General features: G+C 41.7%; 1 protein-coding gene across 2 annotated transcripts in view; it reads right to left on the bottom strand.

Moving 5' to 3' along the window:
• Positions 1-20,248, bottom strand: part of MACROH2A2 (macroH2A.2 histone) — a 45,672-nt gene that overhangs the window by 7,954 nt on the left and 17,470 nt on the right. For both annotated transcript variants that reach the window (XM_075934945.2, XM_075934946.2), the window contains exons 3-6: positions 14,648-14,754; positions 13,765-13,962; positions 9,319-9,429; positions 6,697-6,796 (exon numbers count right to left, since the gene is read on the bottom strand). In XM_075934945.2, coding sequence (XP_075791060.1) covers positions 6,697-6,796; positions 9,319-9,429; positions 13,765-13,962; positions 14,648-14,754 — 516 coding nt within the window. The remainder of the gene's footprint in view (positions 1-6,696; positions 6,797-9,318; positions 9,430-13,764; positions 13,963-14,647; positions 14,755-20,248) is intronic.

Raw genomic sequence — 20,248 nt, 5'->3', positions numbered from 1 at the left:
TATTTTACAAGAGCCAAATGAATAAATGTTTAAAATGTATACTAAATAAGTATGAAATAAACATTCCATGTGAAATGACCACATATTCTTCATGTTAAACAAACTAAAAAGTTTCGTCTCTCCTATTCTGCCCAGCAAAAAGCTTAGTTAGTATTTAAACAATCCAAGAAATTATGTTCTGTTTTTTTTTTAAATACATGTTTGTATGTGAAGCCTGTTCAATTCTCAAGATATAAGCGAGAGGACATATTTGAATGGGAAATTTAAAAAGTTTGAAAGTGCTAATTTTTTTTTTAAATGCCAGTTACATTTGACCATCATTCTTCTTAATATGATAATTAAATTAAGTCATCTCCCAATACCATGAGATGCCAGCAGAATGACCTTATTGTTAAAATCTTGAAGATAAGATATGCTTTTTTGGGACTGTCCACCTTGGCTGCTTTTTATTTGAGTTCTTGAAGATAACAACCTGTAGCTCTTTTTTACTGGTTTTAGTACAATGAGTTAGTATTTCATTATCTGAAGTATGTGAAATTTAGTTCTCTTTAACATACCATCTTTTTGCAACATAATTTTAAAGAAAATTGTATATTAGGGTTTTCAATACTTTCTCCTCAAATAAATCTGAGAAGGATGAAAGCATGGGAACCAGATCTCTCATACTAGAAACAATAATAAGAAAGATGTGCACAGTATGTTGAAAAATCCTAATCAAAATACAAAATGTGCCTTGCAAGAATTTCATAATAATACCCCAAAAATGCTAACTGTAAAAGTCAGGTTTAGCAATTTAGAAGATGATACAGTGCTTATTGATAGAGAGATATCTCTTCTCTGCAACTTCACTTCAGTTCCTTGGAGGAGAAAGTGGGCAATCAGGAAAATTGTGCTAGCACAAATGTATTTGTCAGCCTTCCAGAATCAGCTGTGGTAACTGATCCAATTACTTTTCTGGGTAAAAAACGAGGGTGATATCATGCTAGGAGTCTACTACAGGCCACCTAGCCAGGTGGAAGAGGTGGATGAGGCCTTTTTTAAACAATTAACAAAACTATCCAAAGCCCAAGATTTGGTGATGATGGGGGACTTCAACTATCCAGACATATGTTGGGAAACTAACACAGCGGGGCACAGGCTATCCAATAAGTTTCTGGACTGCATTGGAGACAACTTTCTGTTTCAGAAGGTTGAAAAAGCTACCAGAGGAGAAGCTGTTCTGGATTTGGTTTTAACAAATAGGGAGGAACTAGTTGAGAACTTGAAAGTGGAAGACAGTATAGGGGACAGTGATCATGAAATAATAGAGTTCATGATCTTAAGGAAAGGTAGAAGGGAGACCAGCACAATTGAGGTAATGGATTTCAGGAAGGCAGATTTTGATAAGCTCAGAGTACTTGTAGGTAAGGTCCCATGGGAAGCAAGACTGAAGAGAAAAATAACTGAGGAGAGTTGGAAGTATTTCAAAGAGACGTTGTTAAGGGCCCAAAAGCAAACAATTCCGCTGTGTAGGAAAGATAGAAAATATGGCAAAAGACTAGCTTGGCTTAACAAGGAGATCTTGCATGATCTCAAAATAAAAAAGGAGTCATATAAAAAATGGAAACTAGGACAAATAACAAAGGATGAATATAGGCAAGCAACGCGGGAATGCAGGGGCAAGATTAGAAAGGCAAAGGCACAAAATGAGATCAAACTAGCTACAGGCATAAAGGGAAACAAGAAGACCTTTTATAAATACATTAAAAGCAAGAGGAAGACCAAGGACAGGGTAGGCCCACTGCTTAGTGAGGAGGGAGAAGAGATGCTCAATGACTTCTTTGTTTCGGTCTTCACCGAGAAGTCTGGAGGTGTGCCTAACGTAGTGAATACAAGCAGAGGGAGGGTAAGTTTAGAAGATAGGATACACAAAGAACAAGTTAAAAATCACTTAGGAAAGTTAGATGTCAGTAAGTCACCAGGTCCTGATGAAATACATCCCAGGATACTCAAGGAGCTGATAGAGGAGGTATCTGAGCCTTTAGCTATGATTTTTGAAAAATCATGGCAGACAGGGGAGATTCCAGAAGACTGGAAAAGGGCAAATATTGTGCCCATCTATAAAAAGGGGAATAAGAACAACCCAGGAAACTACAGACCGGTCAGTTTAACGTCTGTCCCAGGGAAGATAATGGAGCAGGTAATTAAGGAAATCATATGCAAACACTTGGAAGGTAATAAAGTGATAGGGAATAGCCAGCATGGGTTTGTGAAGAACAAGTCATGCCAAACTAATCTGATAGCTTTCTTTGATAGGATAACGAGCCTTGTGGATAAGGGGGAAGCGGTGGATGTCATATACCTAGACTTTAGTAAGGCATTTGATACGGTCTCGCATGATATTCTTATTGATAAACTAGGCAAATATAACTTAGATAGGGCCACGATAAGGTGGGTGCATAATTGGCTGGATAACCATAGTCAGAGACTTGTTGTTAATAGTGCTAAATCCTGCTGGAAAGGGATAACAAGTGGAGTTCCGCAAGCGTCTGTTTTGGGACCCGTACTGTTCAATATCTTCATCAATGATGTAGATATTGGGATAGAGAGTACGCTTATTAAGTTTGCAGATGATACCAAACTGGGTGAGGTTGCAACTTCTTTGGAGGATAGGGACATAATTCAAAATGATCTTAGCAAGTTAGAGAAATGGTCAGAGGTAAACAGGATGAGGTTTAATAAAGAGAAATGCAAAGTGCTCCACTTAGGAAGGAACAATCAGTTCCATACATACAAGATGGAAAGCGACTGTCTAGGAAGGAGCATGGCGGAAAGGGATCTAGGGGTCATAGTGGACCACAAGTTGAATATGAGTCAACAGTGTGATGCTGTTGCAAAAAAAGCAAATATGATTCTAGGTTGTATCAACAGGTGTGTTGTAAGCAAAACTCGTGAAGTCATTCTGCCGCTCTACTCTGCACTAGTTAGGCCTCAGCTGGAGTACTGTGTCCAGTTCTGGGCGCCACATTTCAAGAAAGATGTGGAGAAATTGGAAAGGGTACAGAGAAGAGCGACAAGAATGATTAAAGGTTTAGAGAACATGACCTATGAAGCCAGGCTTCATGAACTGGGCTTGTTTAGTTTGGAAAAAAGAAGATTAAGGGGGGACATGATAGCGGTTTTCAAATATCTAAAAGGGTGTCACAAGGAGGAAGGAGAAAATTTGTTCCTCTTGGTTACTGAGGACAGGACAAGGAGTAATGGGCTTAAAGTGCAGCAGGGGAGGTTTAGATTGGACATTAGGAAAAAATTCCTAACTGTCAGGGTGGTCAAATATTGGAATAAATTGCCAAGGGAGGTGGTGGAATCTCCCTCTCTGGAGATATTTAAGAACAGGTTAGATAGACATCTGTCAGGGATGGTGTAGATGGAGCTTGTTCCTGCCTTGAGGGCGGGGGACTGGACTCGATGACCTCTCGAGGTCCCTTCCAGTCCTATTATTCTATGATTTATAAAATAAACAGCTGAGATATCAGTGGAGATGAAATCCTTGCTGAACGAGTGTATGCCTGCCTGACCCTAAGCCTACTCCTGGGATCCTGACTGCAACTGATCTCAGGCAAGTAACTTCACTGTCCTGTGCCTCAGATTCCCCATTTATGAAATGGAGATAATCAGGAGTGGCGCTAGACAAGCTGCCGGCAACTGGCGCCCTAGATGAAACACGTGATCGGCGCCCCTGCCTCCAAAGCCCTCAATGGTCATTTATCTTGGCGCCCTAGACGACTGCCTAGTTCGCCTGTATTGACGAGCCGCCACTGGAGATAATGGTACTTCCTTATCTCACAGGAGTGGTAGTATGCTAAAGACTCTGATGTTTACAAAGCAATGTGAGATCCTATGATGAAAAACATAAGAAATATTATAAATACATTTCATTTCCTTCTGATATGTTTTCAAAAGCAAACAAAGAATTATAATATGGAAAGGGATCTATGTAGAGGTGATTCACTTTGTGCAGTAACTGTGATTCTTCAAGATGTGTGTTCCTATGGGTGGTCCCCTTCAGGTGCACATGTGCCTCTCAAGCCCTTGGAGATTTTTAATTAGCAGCATCCATTCAGCATGCACATGCATCTATGCCTCCTTGTGCTGATCAGCAAAACTACAGGGGAGGGTGGGCAAACCACCCTCAGTTCCTTCTCCACACAAACATTCCTGAAGAAACAGTCTGAAGCAGAGGGGGAAGAAGGCAGGACACACCTTGAAGTACCACAGTTACTGTATAAGTTGAATAACCTCTTCCTCAAGTAAGTCCCTGTTAGTGCTTCAAGCACAAATGGAGGAGGAAACTTAAGAATAGAGATGAGAAATTAAGTCAGTACTGCAGAACCAAGTGCTACATCGGATCTGACAGACTGGATCAGGGCCTATTGTTTAAAATAATGTATGTATTATTTTATGTATACGTTATTTTAAAATAATGTATGTATTATTAGCCTGTGTCGTGGCTCTACATAGTTCAGATATTGGTATATTTTTCTGTAGTGCTATAGAAGTTGCTTGTGGTCTGGTTGAATATGCTATAACCCTCTGGGGGGATGAACATCTGCAGTCTTATAACAAGTGATAATAAATTTGGAAATCCATCTCAATAGTCCTTGACTAAAAATGAGGATTTTGAAGGGTAAACATCTTTATTCATCTCAGCCTCCTGTTCTTCAATTGTCTCTTCCTGGGGTGAGAGGTGCAGACAGTTTGGGGAGAGGAGGGTTGAGAAACTCTGGCCTCCCTATGAGATAGTACTAGTGGTCTGGCAAATCACAGTCAATAGGCAGCCCAATCTGCCCATTGTGGGGTGGCATGTACCCATGATAGCAAGCATGATCCTTCTCGTAGTTACCAAACAAAGTGTTCCTGAAGGGGTATGTCTGAGAATCTTGGACAGAAATAGACAAGACCAACTGAAACACTCACTTATCATCCTCCATCTCACTCAGTGGGGAAACACCCACAGAAAAAGGAGGAAAGTCTTGTAATATTGGATGTAGTAATCCGGAGATCAGGGTCTCAGCACCTACAGATGGTTGATACCCATAAGGAATGGGGATTCTCACTCATCCATTATTGAGTGGTCCCTTGTATAACTAAACTCTTGTGGTATTGAGTAAGAGACTGGTACTGATACAGTCCCTTCATTAGCACAGTTGCTGATGGGACCATTGGTGGTTGTACCAAAGTTGATGCCAACGGTGCCAAATGCATAGGTACCAATGGCTAGGTAGAATACACAGGCAACAGTTTGGATGAATGCAAAGGTACCAATGGCTGGGCTAAACCCAGTGGTTCCCATTTTGAGTGTCTATGCTTGCCCTCCTCGCCTGAAGATGGTAAAGAGGTCTTATAAGAACAGTGTACTTGTTCTTGGTGCTCCAGGACTCCATGGATCCATCTGGGCCAGAGGAGAAGTCCTTCAACACAAGAGTACCAAGCCGAGAAGCTCAGGCTTCAGAGACTGTAGATATCTCCAGCGACCTAGTCTTTTTTGGAGCTGGCTAATAAAGGTGAGAGTCCAGTGGTTCTGTTTTTGGAAATCTCCCCCGACACTACCACTTTCTCCCTTTGTTAGGGGAAGGCGGTTCCAAAACAGAAGTGGTGCTGGATCTATCCAGAAATAGATGAACATGTGTGGGTGGATGGCGAGGAGGTCTGTAAGTCTCCTGACCTGGCTCGGATGGTGGCTGAATGGATCACTTCATCATAAACAGTCTGATCTTAATCTCTCCATTCTTCCTCACACTGGGCTTGAGGCTAGACAGAAGTTGCACTTCTTGGCAATGTAGGATTCCCCCAAACAACATAAGTATTTTGATGGGCTGTTGCTCACCAGTATGGTCTCTGAGCAGGAGAGGTAGTGTTTGAAGGCTGGAGAAGCCCTGCCAGGAAGAAACAAGTGCTCTAGAGGGAAAGAGAGGAGAAATGATCCTCTCCCTACATAACTATATACTAACTATAATAACACTAAAATTAACAACTAACTACACTAAGTATTCTAAGAAAGATAAAGCTGAGGTAAGGGGGACACAGCAATGCTCCATCTCAGTCCAAGGCAGCTGAGAAGAAACTAATAGCAGTTTATAAGTACTTTATAGCCTCTGTGTCAGCACAAGACATAGGGTGCATGGGCCAAATGGACCCTGTTAACTGAAAATCTCTGATAAAGGGCTATAGAGGTGCATGCCCACCTGAAGTGGACCGCCCATAGGGAAAATATTTGAACAACAATCGATTATTTAACTGCATTAGTACCCATGGATTCTAAAATGACGTAAACTTTGAAAGGGTAGTAATAAAGGAGAAAGAAAGGCAGTAAAAAAGGACCAATTAGGTCCACCTCCTCAAGCATCATAAGTTAGCACTATGCCAACAAAAAAGCTTCTACTACCAATGTAGCTTATGCCACTCTCACAGGGTGGGGCTTTATGCCAACAGGAGTGCTCTCATCAGCACAGAGCATCTTCACCAGATGTACTACAGCACTGTACATAAAATATTTAACAAGCCTTGTCTTGGCAAATTTCTGGAGTTGCCATCCCTGCTCAGTTCCAGACTAGTGTTCAGGACAGAAATGAGAGTATTCAATTTCAGTAGTCAGCCAGCAGACCAGATATCTGTACAATGCTAAATTTGCCTTTGCTACTTCCAACAGAGCCTTACCTATTTCCTCCTTGAGGTCTATTTCAGCAGTTGTTGGGTGAACAATGCCTTCTACTTTCATGGAGCCAATATGGCTGACATCACTTTGTGTCAGAGAAAGCTGCAAGATGACAATATAGAAAGAATTTAATAATTTTAATTGTTAAATGTTCATACCTAATTACTACAGGAGAAGGCAGATGGACCCCACTTTCACAAGTCATTCATTTTATTATTATTAAGTTGTCTGATTCCAACTTTTAAACTTTACTATTACATGTTCTTAGTGTGACTCAAGCCTAATTCCCCACCCACACATAAATCTCAAAATTGGAAACAACCAATAACCAAAGCCTTAATGAGAGTTCAAAAAAAATCTATTCTACAGACTCTACAGTCTCATTTCTCTCTCTGTTCTTGCTCATCAATAAAAAAGACAGATACAGGCAGTCCCCAGGTTACGTACAAGATAGGGACTGTAGGTTTGTTCTTAAGTTGAATCTGTATGTAAGTCGGAACTGGTCCAGATTCAGCTGCTGCTGAAACTGATCAGTTTCAACAGCGGCTGAATCTGGAGGCCAGTTCTGACTTACATACAGATTCAACTTAAGAACCCCAGGCATCCCCAAGTCAGCTGCTGCTGAAACTGATCAGCGGCTGATTCCAGGAAGCCCAGGGCAGGGGCTTCCTGTAGTCAGCCACTGGTCAGTTTCAGCAGCTGCTGACTGGGGGACACCTGGGGCAGAGCAGCTGGGGTGCTGCTGGGTTGGTCCAGTGGCGCCCAGAGCTGCGCTACGGGACCAACCAGCAGCGCCCCAGCTGCTGTACCACAGGTGTCCGGAGCAAAGCCATGGAGCACGGGGGCAGCGGGACAGCCCAGACGCGCCGTGGCTATCCTGCTGCCCTCGGGCTCCGTGGCTTTGCTCTGCTTTGCTCCCCATCCCCCTGGTCTGCAGACCAGGGGGATGGGGAGCAGAACAGAGCAAAGCCGCGGAGCACGTGGCCAGCTGACAGCCCAGATGCATCTGGGCTGTCCGCTGCCCGTGTGTTCCGCCGCTTTGCTTCCTCTCCCTGGTCTGCTGGAGACCAGGGAGAGGGAGGGCCCCGTTCGTAACTGCGGATCCGACGTAAGTCAGATCCGCGTAACTCGGGGACTGCCTGTATATTAAGATTATCACACAAAATGATAATCTTCGGAAAATTGTTAAGTAATGTTTGCTGAAGACTTGCTGTTAAATTCTGCGAGTACTTCATTTGCAGAGAGCAAGCTTCCTAACCTCACTGAGTCTCTACTTCATTCTGAAGCAGAAACACAGACCTTAACTTCTGGATGATACATAATGGATTCTTCTGCTGTTGCAAATGCCCTTTGATCTGTGGAACATATGCTGGGCTAGTAGCCAGAAAACAATGAATTTTACCAATTCTACTAAGTGATGTAAACAATGTTGTACACTACACAACTGTTATTATTAAACAAGGCTTAATAACTCTACTCTAGGAGCAGGGTAAATTATCGGCCCTTCCCATTTTACAGGGAGGCTGTACAAAGTTACATCTTGTAGTTACTGGGAACAGGACCAAATCTCAAATACAGAAGATTCAAGGTGTATCCATTTAGCTTCGCTATTGCTACAAAAGAATCTGCCAGATTTATGTGCTGTGGTATGCAATTTATAAATTGGGCTTCTCCTTCATATGCTAAAGCACTGGCTTAGCAGGAGCTGAAGAACCAGGGGGAGTGGGGGCCAACACGTCCAGTTTGTGGTAGATCAAACTGACACTGGAGCCCTGAAACTTGGCGGAGGTGCTGGCAGCTTGGTGCCAATGCACAAGCCTTGTTGTATATGATTCCTGTGCCTAAGGGGGTTGAGGCCAACAGCCTAGGTGTTGATCTCAAATAGAGCCAGTGCCAAAGAAGGACTGACAAAGCATACCTATAGCTCCAATGATTTAGTGCTTTTAAATGGTTCTGAGATTCTCATAAGGCAGAGCATGCAAATTCTATGGGATTTGCAGAAGTTTCATGAAATACATTTTTCTTTGAAAGATCCCATCCTTTAAAATGAAATAGCTTGAAGATTATCTCCATCGTTAAGTCTGTAAGAAATTATGTAGTATCTTCCAAATACAATGATAATAGCTTAAAAAAAATCCTGACCACCATGTGAAAAAAGAGAAAGGAGAGAATTTTCTTAGACAGCTTAGCTGGACAAAGTGGATGTGGCAAAATCTTATTCTGGCCAGCCCAAATACTTAGCAATAATTTTAGCTGATTAAACATGGTTTGTTAACATAATGAGAAACGGAATAGCCAGGCCATAACAAAACACAGCCACCTTCCCCCCACCCCCATAGCTGTACTGGGAGACCCAAATCATCATTTCACTCTCACCAGGAAGAAAGAATATCCAGTCTTGATCTCGTAAACCTTCGGTCTGCAGACAAATCTTAGAAGGGACTGATCCAAAACTGACTGACTTCAATGGGGTTTGGATCCAGCTTTACATCCCAAACAACTGAGCCAGAAAGATGGGGGAGTGCTTGTGTTCATGCAGGATGGGAAATATACTTTTGCTGATGTTCGGCTCCATGGTGCGATCATATCTTACTATATAACATCTGTTCTCTGACTTCTATTACCTTCTGTCCTGGAACAAGGCTCTTAGAAGACAGAATTGTGAATCCATCCCCAGGTCCATCCTCAGATGTTGAATTTGAGGCCCCGTCTTTTTCATTTTCCTTCTGCTTGCTCTATTGGGGGAAGGGAAGGGAAGGCAAATGAAGCAATAACATTCAGGAAAAAGGAGTCTGATTACAATCTTACAAAAGTTAAAAGTAATTTTTCATCTCAACTTTATAGGCTGAAGACCATACCATAGCTTTCTACTAGCCAAAAGTTATGTAGTAGAACAGTTCGCTACTATTTACTAAACAAAGTAAAGGTAGAGCACAGTGGAGGTTAGTAGTATGTACATATATCCGAAGTGTGAGGATTTTTGTTTTTATTTTATTTATGCTGCATTAAAGTATTCAAACTAATAACACAGCTAAATGCTCTAATTTACTTGGAAAAACAAACTGCTAGCAGACACTAGTCCTTGAAAATAAATCATACTCCAATGGCACCTATATCACATAATTATTTACCTCACAACCACTTGGATAACCTAAATGAAAAGTTACTCACCAGTAATTGTAGTTTTTCAAGAGTGTTACACCTGCGAATTCACACCCATGGGATTTACCCCTTGGTGCAACCTAGCTTCAGAAGTCTTCTAGGAAAAAAGACTGCAAAAAGTCCCATTGGGACTGCATGAATGCGCCTCACAGCTCAGAACATTCAGATCCAAGGATGTAAAGAAACCAACCTCTCCTGCTAAATCCCAGAGTTTTGAGAACGTAGAATTCGAAGTAAGAGTGATGTGACTATGTAGAGGTAATATTCTGAGAGACCTACAATTATTATTAGGTAATTTTACTTTCTTTTTAGAAGTGATCTCTGAATGTTCCCAGCTCTGGCGGTATGTCAAGCAGAACAAACCCAGGAATGGGCTGAACAGTCCTAATTCACAGAATCATAGACTACTAGACCTGAAAAGGACCTCAAGAGGTTATCAAGTCTAATCCCTTCCCCTCATGGAAGGATTAAGCATCTTCTATCATTCCTGATAGATGATAATCCAACCTGCTCTTAAATATCTCCAGTGATGGAGATTCCACAAACTCCCTAAGCAATTTATTCCACTGTTTAACCACCCTGACAGAAAGATTTTTCTAATGTACAACCTAAACCTCCTTTGCTGAAATAAGACCATTGTTTCTTGTCCTATCAGAGGCCAAGGAGAACAATTTTTAGATACTTGAAAACTGCTATCATGTCCCTTCTCAGTCTCAGCCTCCCCTTTGTAAACTAAACAAACCCAATTCTTTCAGTTTTCCCTCATTAGGTCATGTTTTCTAGACTTGTAATCACTTTTGTTGCTCTTCTCTGGACCTTCTCCAATTTCTCCACATCTTTCTTGAAATGTGGTACCCAGAACTGGACATAATACTCCAGCTGTGGTCTACTCAGTGCAGAGTAGAGCAGAAGAATGACTTCTCATGTCTTGTTCACAACATTCATATTGATGCATCCCAGAATCTTGTTTACTTTTTTTGTAACAGTGTTACACTGTTGACTCATATTTAGGTTGTAGTCCACTATGAGTCCTTTCTGCAGTACTCCTTCCTAGGCAGTTGCTTCCCATTCTGTATGTGTGAAATGGATTGTTCCTTCGTAAGTGGAGTACTTTGCATTTGTCCTTATTAAACTTCATCTTGTTTACCTCAGACCATTTCTTCAGTTTGTCCCGATAATACTGAATTTTTACCCTATCTGCCAAAGTAGTTGCAACCCCTCCCAGCTTGGTATCATCTGCAAACTTAATAATTGTACTCTCTATGCCATCACCTAAATGGTTGATGAAGATATTGAACAGAACCGATCCTAAAACAGAATCCTGCAGAACCCCACTTCTTATGCCCTTCCAGCACAACTGTGAATTATTAATAACTACTCTCTGAGAACGGTTATCTAGCCAGTTATGCACCCACCTTATAATAGCCCCTTCTAGATTGTATTTCCCTAGTTTATTGATAAAAAGATCAAATGCTTTACTAAAGTCTAGGTATACCACATCTATGGCTTCTTTCTTATCCACAAGATTTTTTATCCTATCAAAGAAAGCTATCAGATGGGTTGGACATGATTTGTTCTTTACAAATCCATGTTGGCTGTTACCTATTATCTTCCAGATGTTTGCAGATGAATTCCTTAATTATTTGCACCATTATTTTCCCTAGCATAGAAGTTAAGATGACTGGTCTGTAATTTCCTGGATTGTTCTTATTTACTTTTTATAGATGTGCACTATATTTGCCCCTTTCCAGTCTTCTGGAATCTCTCTTGATTTCCATGACTTTTCAAAGATGATACCTAAAGGCTCAGATGCCTCCTCTATCAGCTCCTTGAGTATTCTAGGATGCATTTCATCAGGTCCTGGTGACTTGAAGACATCTAACTTTGCTAAGTAAAACTAAACAAGGATTGCAAAATAAGCCTTGGATCTAAGGGTATGTCTAGACTGGTGAGTTGAAAAACTTCGCCATGTCCAGGGAACGCATTTGTTCTTCTGCTATTTTTGCGGAAGAGCAAATGCGCTCTTTCGGGGAGCCCTATATACCTTTTTCTAAGAGGAATAAGGGCCCCTCAAAAGAGGAGGCTTTTTTGCCATTTGGCCCCGTTTAGATGGGGCCAAATGGCGGAAAAGCCTCTCCCAGAAAAGCAATTGGAAAAAGCTACGCAAATTGAGGAGCATAATTTGTGTAGCTTTTTCCAAAAAAAACCCCGATAGTGTAGACCTAGCCTAAGTGTCAAGTCAAGAAAACAATGCTGCATAAACGTGTGACCAGAACTCCAGGGAGAAGCTCTAATAATTTTCTATGAAGAAAACATTACATATGCATGAACTGATACCATTGTAGAGGAAGCTACTAGAGTCTCCAGGAAGTGTGAATGGAAGGCCTTTGTTGCATCCTTTTGCTACCCTGGACTGGATTCTGAACTTCTAAGGGTGCATCTACACTGCACTGTAATCTGGAAATAAGCTACGCAAATTGCATAGCTTATTTCAAGGTAATTTCGAAATAGCTTATTTCGAAATTTGAAATAAAGCTCTATTCTGAAACATCCCTTAACCTTTGAGGGCTATAGGAACACTGGAATAGCGCAGGCTGCTTTAAAGACATGGAATAGCTATTTCGGGATACTTCTGGTATCCCGAAATAGCTCCGCAGTGTAGACGTAGTCTAAGTGACTTGACCAAAAGGACCAAGCCAAAGCAAACCCTAGAAGTGATTGGTGAGCAAAGACCAGTAGTCTGCAAGGAGTGCTAAAAATAAGGATCTCTGGCAGCACTGCACTCTAACACATGGGTACGTTTACTGCTTCTGATAAAAACTTTGGGTGGGGATACCAGATGACCTACAATGAAGGAAAGTTTAGCAATCAGAATCTTCAACCCATTAACTGTTCTCATAGATGGAACTGCAATTACAACTATTTTTTTCTAAAAGCATTGAAATCATGTCTTCAGCAAGAGACCAAAAGGTAAGAAGAGAAAATGGAAACTGATGTGAATATGCAGAGACTTTAGTCTAAGAGAATTACAAAGGGCTGATATAATGCATCCTCTTAAGCACTGAAAATCTTAACCAGAAATCTTGTCATGATAGTATGGCTGAAAACTACAGTTGTCAGCTAGACAGTGGTGATGGCCTGCTACTTTGTTATTTGGCTTTTTTGGAAGGAGGGTAAAAAAGGGTAGGGGATGAGGAGGTGCAAGCCCACAGACCTGAGGCGACAAAGGGGACCTCTGCCTTGGGGCCCAGCTTTTAAATTGCTGCCAGAGCTCTGCGCAGTGTGCTCATAGTGGCACTAAGGGCTGGTGGAGGGGTGGAGGGAAGACCATGAGGCGCTGAGGGCTGGCTACCCCCCATCCCGTCCTTGCTGGGAGTACAGAGCCACCTCCCCCTACCTTCCTTTAGAACCAGCATTTTTGTCATCTTCCCTGAGGAGGTGTATTTTACATGTTAGAGCAGCAGCGGGCAGTCTGTGCTGCTTCCCACCACTAACTCTGGCAAACCGCCACCATCTGATTGCCTACCTGTTCTAGAACATCCTAACCACAAAGCTGTAGCAGGGTTCTAGTGACTGTTTTGATTTTTGTGCAGGTATTCTAAAAGGAAATATGAATGTAGCTGAAAAGTCTCCTTTAAACATTGTCTGCCACGATTCAGGAAGCTTATTAAAAATCTGACAGCTTATTTCTCCACTCCTACTATTTTGAGAGAAAATCCTGGATCATGTACTTCTCACTCATTATCAAACCCTACATACCTCCCATTTCCAAATGTCACAAACAAGATACCAATAAACCAATAAGCAATTGGAAGACACCTATCTAATTTCTCCTATTTCCATGTATCATTCTTTATTCATCCAGTCTCTCCTAACCTTCCAGAATACCAAACCTAGTTCCTGCTTACCTTTTTGGGTGCCCGGGCTTTGGTAGCCTTTGCTTTCTTTCCACTCTTCTTGCTCACCAAGGATTTCCTCCCTCTCTTCTCAGGAGATGGGGAAAGAATAGTTTCAGATTTGCCCTTGGCACCTCGTTTTTTGGCAAGAAGTTCAGGTTGAATTCTGGGCAGGACCCCTCCACTTGCAATGGTCACTCCTTTTAGCAACTGCAGGGAGAGGCAATGTAAAGAAGCATAACCTATCTGTTTAAAAGCCCTCACTCTTGACTAGAACTGTCCTCTTAGTGCATAGTGCAATGTAATCAAGTAAAGTATACAATACTTAAAACTCATTTTATTCTATTTGTTGTAATTGTACTATAATGCTTATACAAAAATAACAGTGTACTTCACAATAATTATTTAATAGCAAAGGTAAACACTGCTGAGTAGGGATTCAGAATTCCAGACAAAAAAGCAATTAAGGCATTCTCAGCTGGCAAACAGGAAAAATAATCAGTTATGAATCTGATTAATAAACTACAAATAGAGTATTGCTGAAACTGAAAGTGACAAGGATAGATTCTGGAACTAATTATAGGGCCCTTGAAGTCCTGAGGTACGCCCAATAAAATCTCTCACACAAATCAACTACACAGTCATATATTACTGGCAAAGCATTTGACAGAACACGCTGGTGGCCATTTAAGACATAAAGAACAAGGGATTACTCTCAGAGTCTATGGCATAAAAGTAATTTTTGTTCTTATATTAGCTTGTTTCATTTTCTGTAGTGGGAACCATATTATACTCAACTGAATACCACACTGGACTGTTTCTAAACTTTAAGTATGGCAGCTGTACTTGAGCTACAGTGTACAGACAACCATACACTAAAATACCGAAAGCATACCTGGTTCAGTTCCTCATCATTAGCAACTGCCAGGAGGATGTGTCTGGGAGCAATTCTTCCCTTTTTGTTGTCTCTTGCTGCATTCCCTGCTAGCTCTAATATTTCAGCTGCAAACACATTGGGGGCAAAAATCAGCTATAGAAAAACTAGAAATCTAGCAAAATTACAATGCAAGCTTTCGTCAGGGAATAATCAAGCATCATGTTCCCCAACCCAGAAACTGATGTATAACAACACCTTTCTGATCAACTTCTCCCGTAATCCTGGAAGGCAGGGAAGGCAATAAAAAGGGGGTAGTTCACCAGGGTTATCCCCTTGTGGGCCACTGACACTATATTTATCCGCGCCTCCACAGGTATGGGCAATTGCAGTTCCCATTGGCTGGAAATAGCTATCTGTTGCCAACAGGAACTGTGATCCCCTATACCTGCAGAGGTGCAGATATATAGGGCAGTGCGGGGATTCCCAGGGGCTAATCCTGGTAGACCAGATGAGGTCCATGGGCTGGTATTTTCTCACCCCTGCTGTAAGGTATTGCTTCCAGATGTGGGTTATTATGATTTTTTGTTTGTTTGTTTTTGCTTTAAAGAGACAGTAACAAATAACTGAAACCCCAGTTTTGGTCTACTTAGAAATTATGCTTTTATGGTAGCAAATGTTCTCAGAAAAAGAAACTGCCTGACTTTCATTTACACTAAAGCTACTTTACGTGAACAATGACGTGTAAAGGAAAATTGGACTAAAAATCTTTTTATTGCAAATCTGCCACTTCTAACTGAAAACATAAAACAAAACAAGTCAATGTTTATGTAAATTTAGAAAACGTTGTTTGTGATCCTTTCCTACTTCTCTAAATGGACACTGTGAAAGCTAGGATGCTAAAAATTGGTTCATATAATTCTATATTGCTTTCTTCAAATCTCAAGTTAAAAAAAAGTTCTTTCAATAAATGTCAGTAGCTCAAAATTTACAAACACCCCTACAACAATAAAGGAGTGTGGGCATTCAACAGAAAAAACAAAAATCTAATAAAGAGAGTTCTGATGGTGAGGATTCTTAAGACTAGACAAGTAATAGTGCTGCTGGCAAAGACTGAACTGTATTGAAAGAATTAGCTGAAAGCCAGTAGAGCAGAACAGAAAGGAAACACTAAGGATCTAGATTGAGGGGCACTGACAATATTATGGTCTCCCACTATATTCTTGCCAGCAAGTTAAGGAAGTATGGATTGGATAAATGTACTGTAAGGTAGACAGAAAGCTGGCTAGACTGTTGGGCCCAACGGGTAGTGATCAAAGGCTCGATGTCAGGATGGCGGTCGGTTTCTAGCGGAGTGCCCCAAGGATCAGTTCTAGGGCTGGCTTTATGCAACATCTTTATTAATGACCTGGATGAGGGGCTCTGCCCTCAAGCGTATCTACCTCACCCCCTAGCTTAGTATCATCCGCAAACTTGCTGAGGGTGCAATCCATCCCCACATCCAGGTCATTAATAAAGATATTGAACAAAACCGGTCCTAGAACTGAACCATGGGGCACTGCGCTAGAAACCGACCGCCAACCTGACATTGAGTTGTTGATCACTATCTGCTGGGCCTGGCCTTCTAGCAATCTTTCTATCCATCTTACAGCAGAACTAGAGAAGTGATTATTCCCCTTTATTCAGCTCTGGTGAGGCCACATCTGGAGTACTGTGTCTAGTTCTGGGCCCCCCACCCTAGAAAGGATGTGGACACAATGGAGAGGGTCCAGCGGAGGGCAACCAAAATGATTAGGGGGCTGGAGCACATGACCTACAAGGAGAGGCTGAGGGATTTGGGCTTAGTTAGTCTGCAGAAGAGAAGAGTGAGGGGGGGATTTGATAGCAGCCTTCAACTTCCTGAAGGGAGTTTCCAGAGAGGATGGAGAGAGGCTGTTCTCAGTAGTGACAGATGGCAGAACAAGGAGCAATGGTCTCAAGTTATAGTGGGGGAGGTCTAGGTTGGATATTAGGAAAAACGATTTTACTAGGAGGATGGTGAAGCACTGGAATGGGTTACCTAGGGAGGTGGTACAATCTCCATCCCTCGAGGTTTTTAAGCCTCAGCTTGACAAAGCCCTGGTTGGGTTGATTTAGTTGGGATTGGTCCTGCTTTGGGCAGGGGGCTGGACTAGATGACTTCCTGAGGTCTCTTCCAGCCCTATGATTCTATGACCAATCAGTGTGAAGATTCATTTTACACAAGGAAGAATTTTGGTTTGGATACAAGTAGGTAACTTCAGAGATTCTGACTGTTGGTTTGCAAATCCCTTCCAGAAACTCCAAGGATTGATGGTCATTCACAATTAATGTGAAAAGTAGTTTCACTAGATCAGTGTTTCCCAATTTTATTTGGCCACAGAACCCTTTTAAACTCAAAAGAATTTTGTGGAACCCCTAATAACAGTCTTATATATGGAGCTGAAAAAGTAGACCACAAATAAGTAAGGATAATAATAAACAAATGCTAAGCAAGGTCATGAGATCAACACAAATGAAAACTAGTTTCAATAAAATTCATAAATGCTTAATATTTATTATTATTTTAATAACAACATGTTATTGTAATGGAATTTTCTCGCAGAACCCTTATTTTCACTTCGCGGAACCCCAGGGTTCCCCGGAACACCATTTGGGAAACACTGCACTAGATTTACAATAAGGTTTTAGGTGTGACCAACAATATCAGTTACCTTTTTTGTGACCTATCTATAGGAAACATACAGGCAGTAGGGATGTGAACTGGTCAACAAGTTGCTTCCCCCCACTAACTGCCTCTATCAGAAAGAGGCAGCAAGTGGGGGGTGGGAGGTGGGGAGAGGACAGGGTGCTTCAAAGTGGCAGCACTGCATGGAGCCCGGGGCCAGACCTCCGGCGCTATGCAGTGCTGCCAATTTGAAAGGCTGCACGTGGCGAAGCAGCAGCGCCATATGGAACCTGGGGCCAGGCTCCAAGTGCACTGCCACTTTGAAATGCCGTGTAGAGCCTGATGCTGGGCTCCTTGCAGTGTTTCAAGGCAGCAGCACTGCATGAAGCCCAGGGTCAGCTGAGTCTCCACTGGGGACTCAAAGGCAGAGGCACCGTTATGTACTAATCAAATAGTCGATACAAATTGCAGCGACTATTCGATTAGCCAATTAATCGAAATTTTACATCCCTAACAGGCAGATGTGATTTTTCTTTATTTGCTATAAAGTTTTTAATTATTTTAAATTCAATCAGTGTGATTCATTAACTTCTCAGATTTAACTTTGTATATAGTGACTATACCTTGGACAGATATCTTTACTAGTATGTTAATGGGGGTGGAAGTTGCCTTGTTGGGTATCTTTTTGCATTAAGCAAGCATTAAAATAATATTGGAATATTTTAAGAATGTTCAATGTCCCTTTCTTCTCTTGCTTTTTTCTTTTGTAACTGGGGTCCAAGTCACAACTGTATAAGTCCTTCACTGGTTAACATTGTTTTTTTGTTCTCATGGAAAACTTACTGGAAATCTATAGAAAACTACTTAGCTATAATCCAGGGACAATAGTAGAAAGCACAGGTGCTGCAAGTAGGGATGCTGCCACTTCTCCTCCTTTGACATTATTTCCATCATATACAGGGTTAATTGTTTTGTTGAAAGTTTCTCAGCACCCCTAATATAATTTTTTTTTCAGCACCTTAATAGGAGATTTAACAGTTAATACTGTAACCCTGTCCTCCAGTTTTTGCTACTACTTAGTGCACAAAATAAACTTACGCAGAAAAATATGAATGTTAAAGCTGCAAGAGTTGTTTGGAATGATTAGTAATAAGTTATGTAAACAATTATTAGTAGCTACTTAATAATATAAACTATTAAACACAACCTATATTAAAAGAACATTAATAAAGTTGTAAAATCAAGCACTCAGTAATTAGATGCTAGAATTAAGACTACCTGTGAGATCTTAATCTGTCCCCCTTGTGCATAGATATTCATCCCAGAGCAGTTATATCCTGTGCAATGAAGGAGACAGAAGAGCTATTGAACATTTAGTCTGCACAGGCAAAGTCAACCTTCTTTCTGGCATTTCCTAACTTCTGACTGCTTGAATTTGCAAATGTAATAATGTTCTTTTGATGCAGCTTTTCAATGTCTGATTTCCTTGTCTGTTAGTTAAAGCAAACTAAAAACCTCTGTATATTTTTCCATGTGACATCGTACTGACACCACATGGGTCATCAGCACGGTTGGAACCCTTCAGTCCTTCAGATAGACACATGAGCTAATGAGTAATAGGTTGTCATCTTTCATGTGGACCAGCATATTAGAGGGAGAGGAGATACACTTAGCCAGTGGGTTTCAAAGTAGATAGACAGCAGAGCAATGGGGTCAGATGCTATAATTTTAGCTTCCATTCCAGTGCACAGGTGCTTATACTTCTTCTGTCACTGTTATAGTCCTGTCTCATTCTTATCCCTGGCTCTTTGCCCCATGCTATTGTCTTTGTCATCCAAATCTCCACTACTTAGATTCATAGTTCCAATCTCCTTTCCAGCCATTCTTAGTTCCTCCCTCCTAGTTCCCTTTCACTGTCTCTTTTCCTCCATTCCCCGTCACTCACTGGTTGCCAGTCTCTCTCATTGAGCTCTTCATCCAATCCCAATCTCCCCTGGATTCTTGTCCCACTGCCTTTGCCCAACCATTCTTATTTCACCCTCACCAACACTGCATCTTCATTTCAGAGCTGTCTCTCTTTCCTGACTAGTTCCTCACCCCAGTCTCATTCAGCCAGTTCCAGTTTCTCCACTTCTTCTGTCTGCTCTCAGAGCTCTTTCCTCCCCTGCCAAAAGGCTCCTAGTACCAAACTGCCCCTCCCCATTATTTCCAGTTCATTTCCTGGCTCAACCAGTCTGAATCTCCTCCCAACTTCCATTCCCAATCTTTTTGCCCAGCTATTCCCAGCCTGCCTTCGTTCCCTCCAGCTCCTAGTCTCCTATCCTAACTAGTCCTAATCTCCTCCTACCCTTCCAATCCGAGTCTCACCAGATTGCTTGTCCCAGTATACAGTAGAACTCTATTTCTCTGACGTTCTATTACCTGTCGCCCCTTATTAACTGAAGAACCAGCGCACCCAGGTCCAGAAGTGGGCAATCTCTTGTGTAGCTGCTAGATGGTGCTACAGCCTGATACTTTCCCATTCTCTTAATTATCTGAATATTAGGTTATGTGATCTGATCCTGGTACCAATTAGATCAGATAAACAGATTTCTGCTGTACTTCTTCCCCCTTCTTCCCTCAGTCCATCTTTTGTTTCTTCTGTATTCAGCTCAGATCACTTCCTCCTCCATGAAGCCTGGGTACAGGAGAGACAGGCTCCTTGTTCTTAGTTTCACTACACAACTTCACCCTGGCCAGGAGCAGCGATTACAGGAAAAGTCCTTCTGAACCCCAGTAGCTCTGGGCAGTAGCAGGCTCAGTGAGGATAGACTCTTCAAGGATTTTAGCTGTTAAAAATCAAAGACCTTTCTACTGATCATATACAAACTGTTGGGTTTTTTTTCCCCCAAAGGCTTACAACTCGGCCGAATTTGGATAGATTTTCACAGGGACAA

Source organism: Pelodiscus sinensis, chromosome 8 (genome assembly GCF_052426305.1).
Source record: "Pelodiscus sinensis isolate ZL-2025 chromosome 8, ASM5242630v1, whole genome shotgun sequence".
Lineage (NCBI taxonomy): Eukaryota > Metazoa > Chordata > Testudines > Trionychidae > Pelodiscus > Pelodiscus sinensis.
This window is presented reverse-complemented; position numbering and strand designations above follow the sequence as displayed.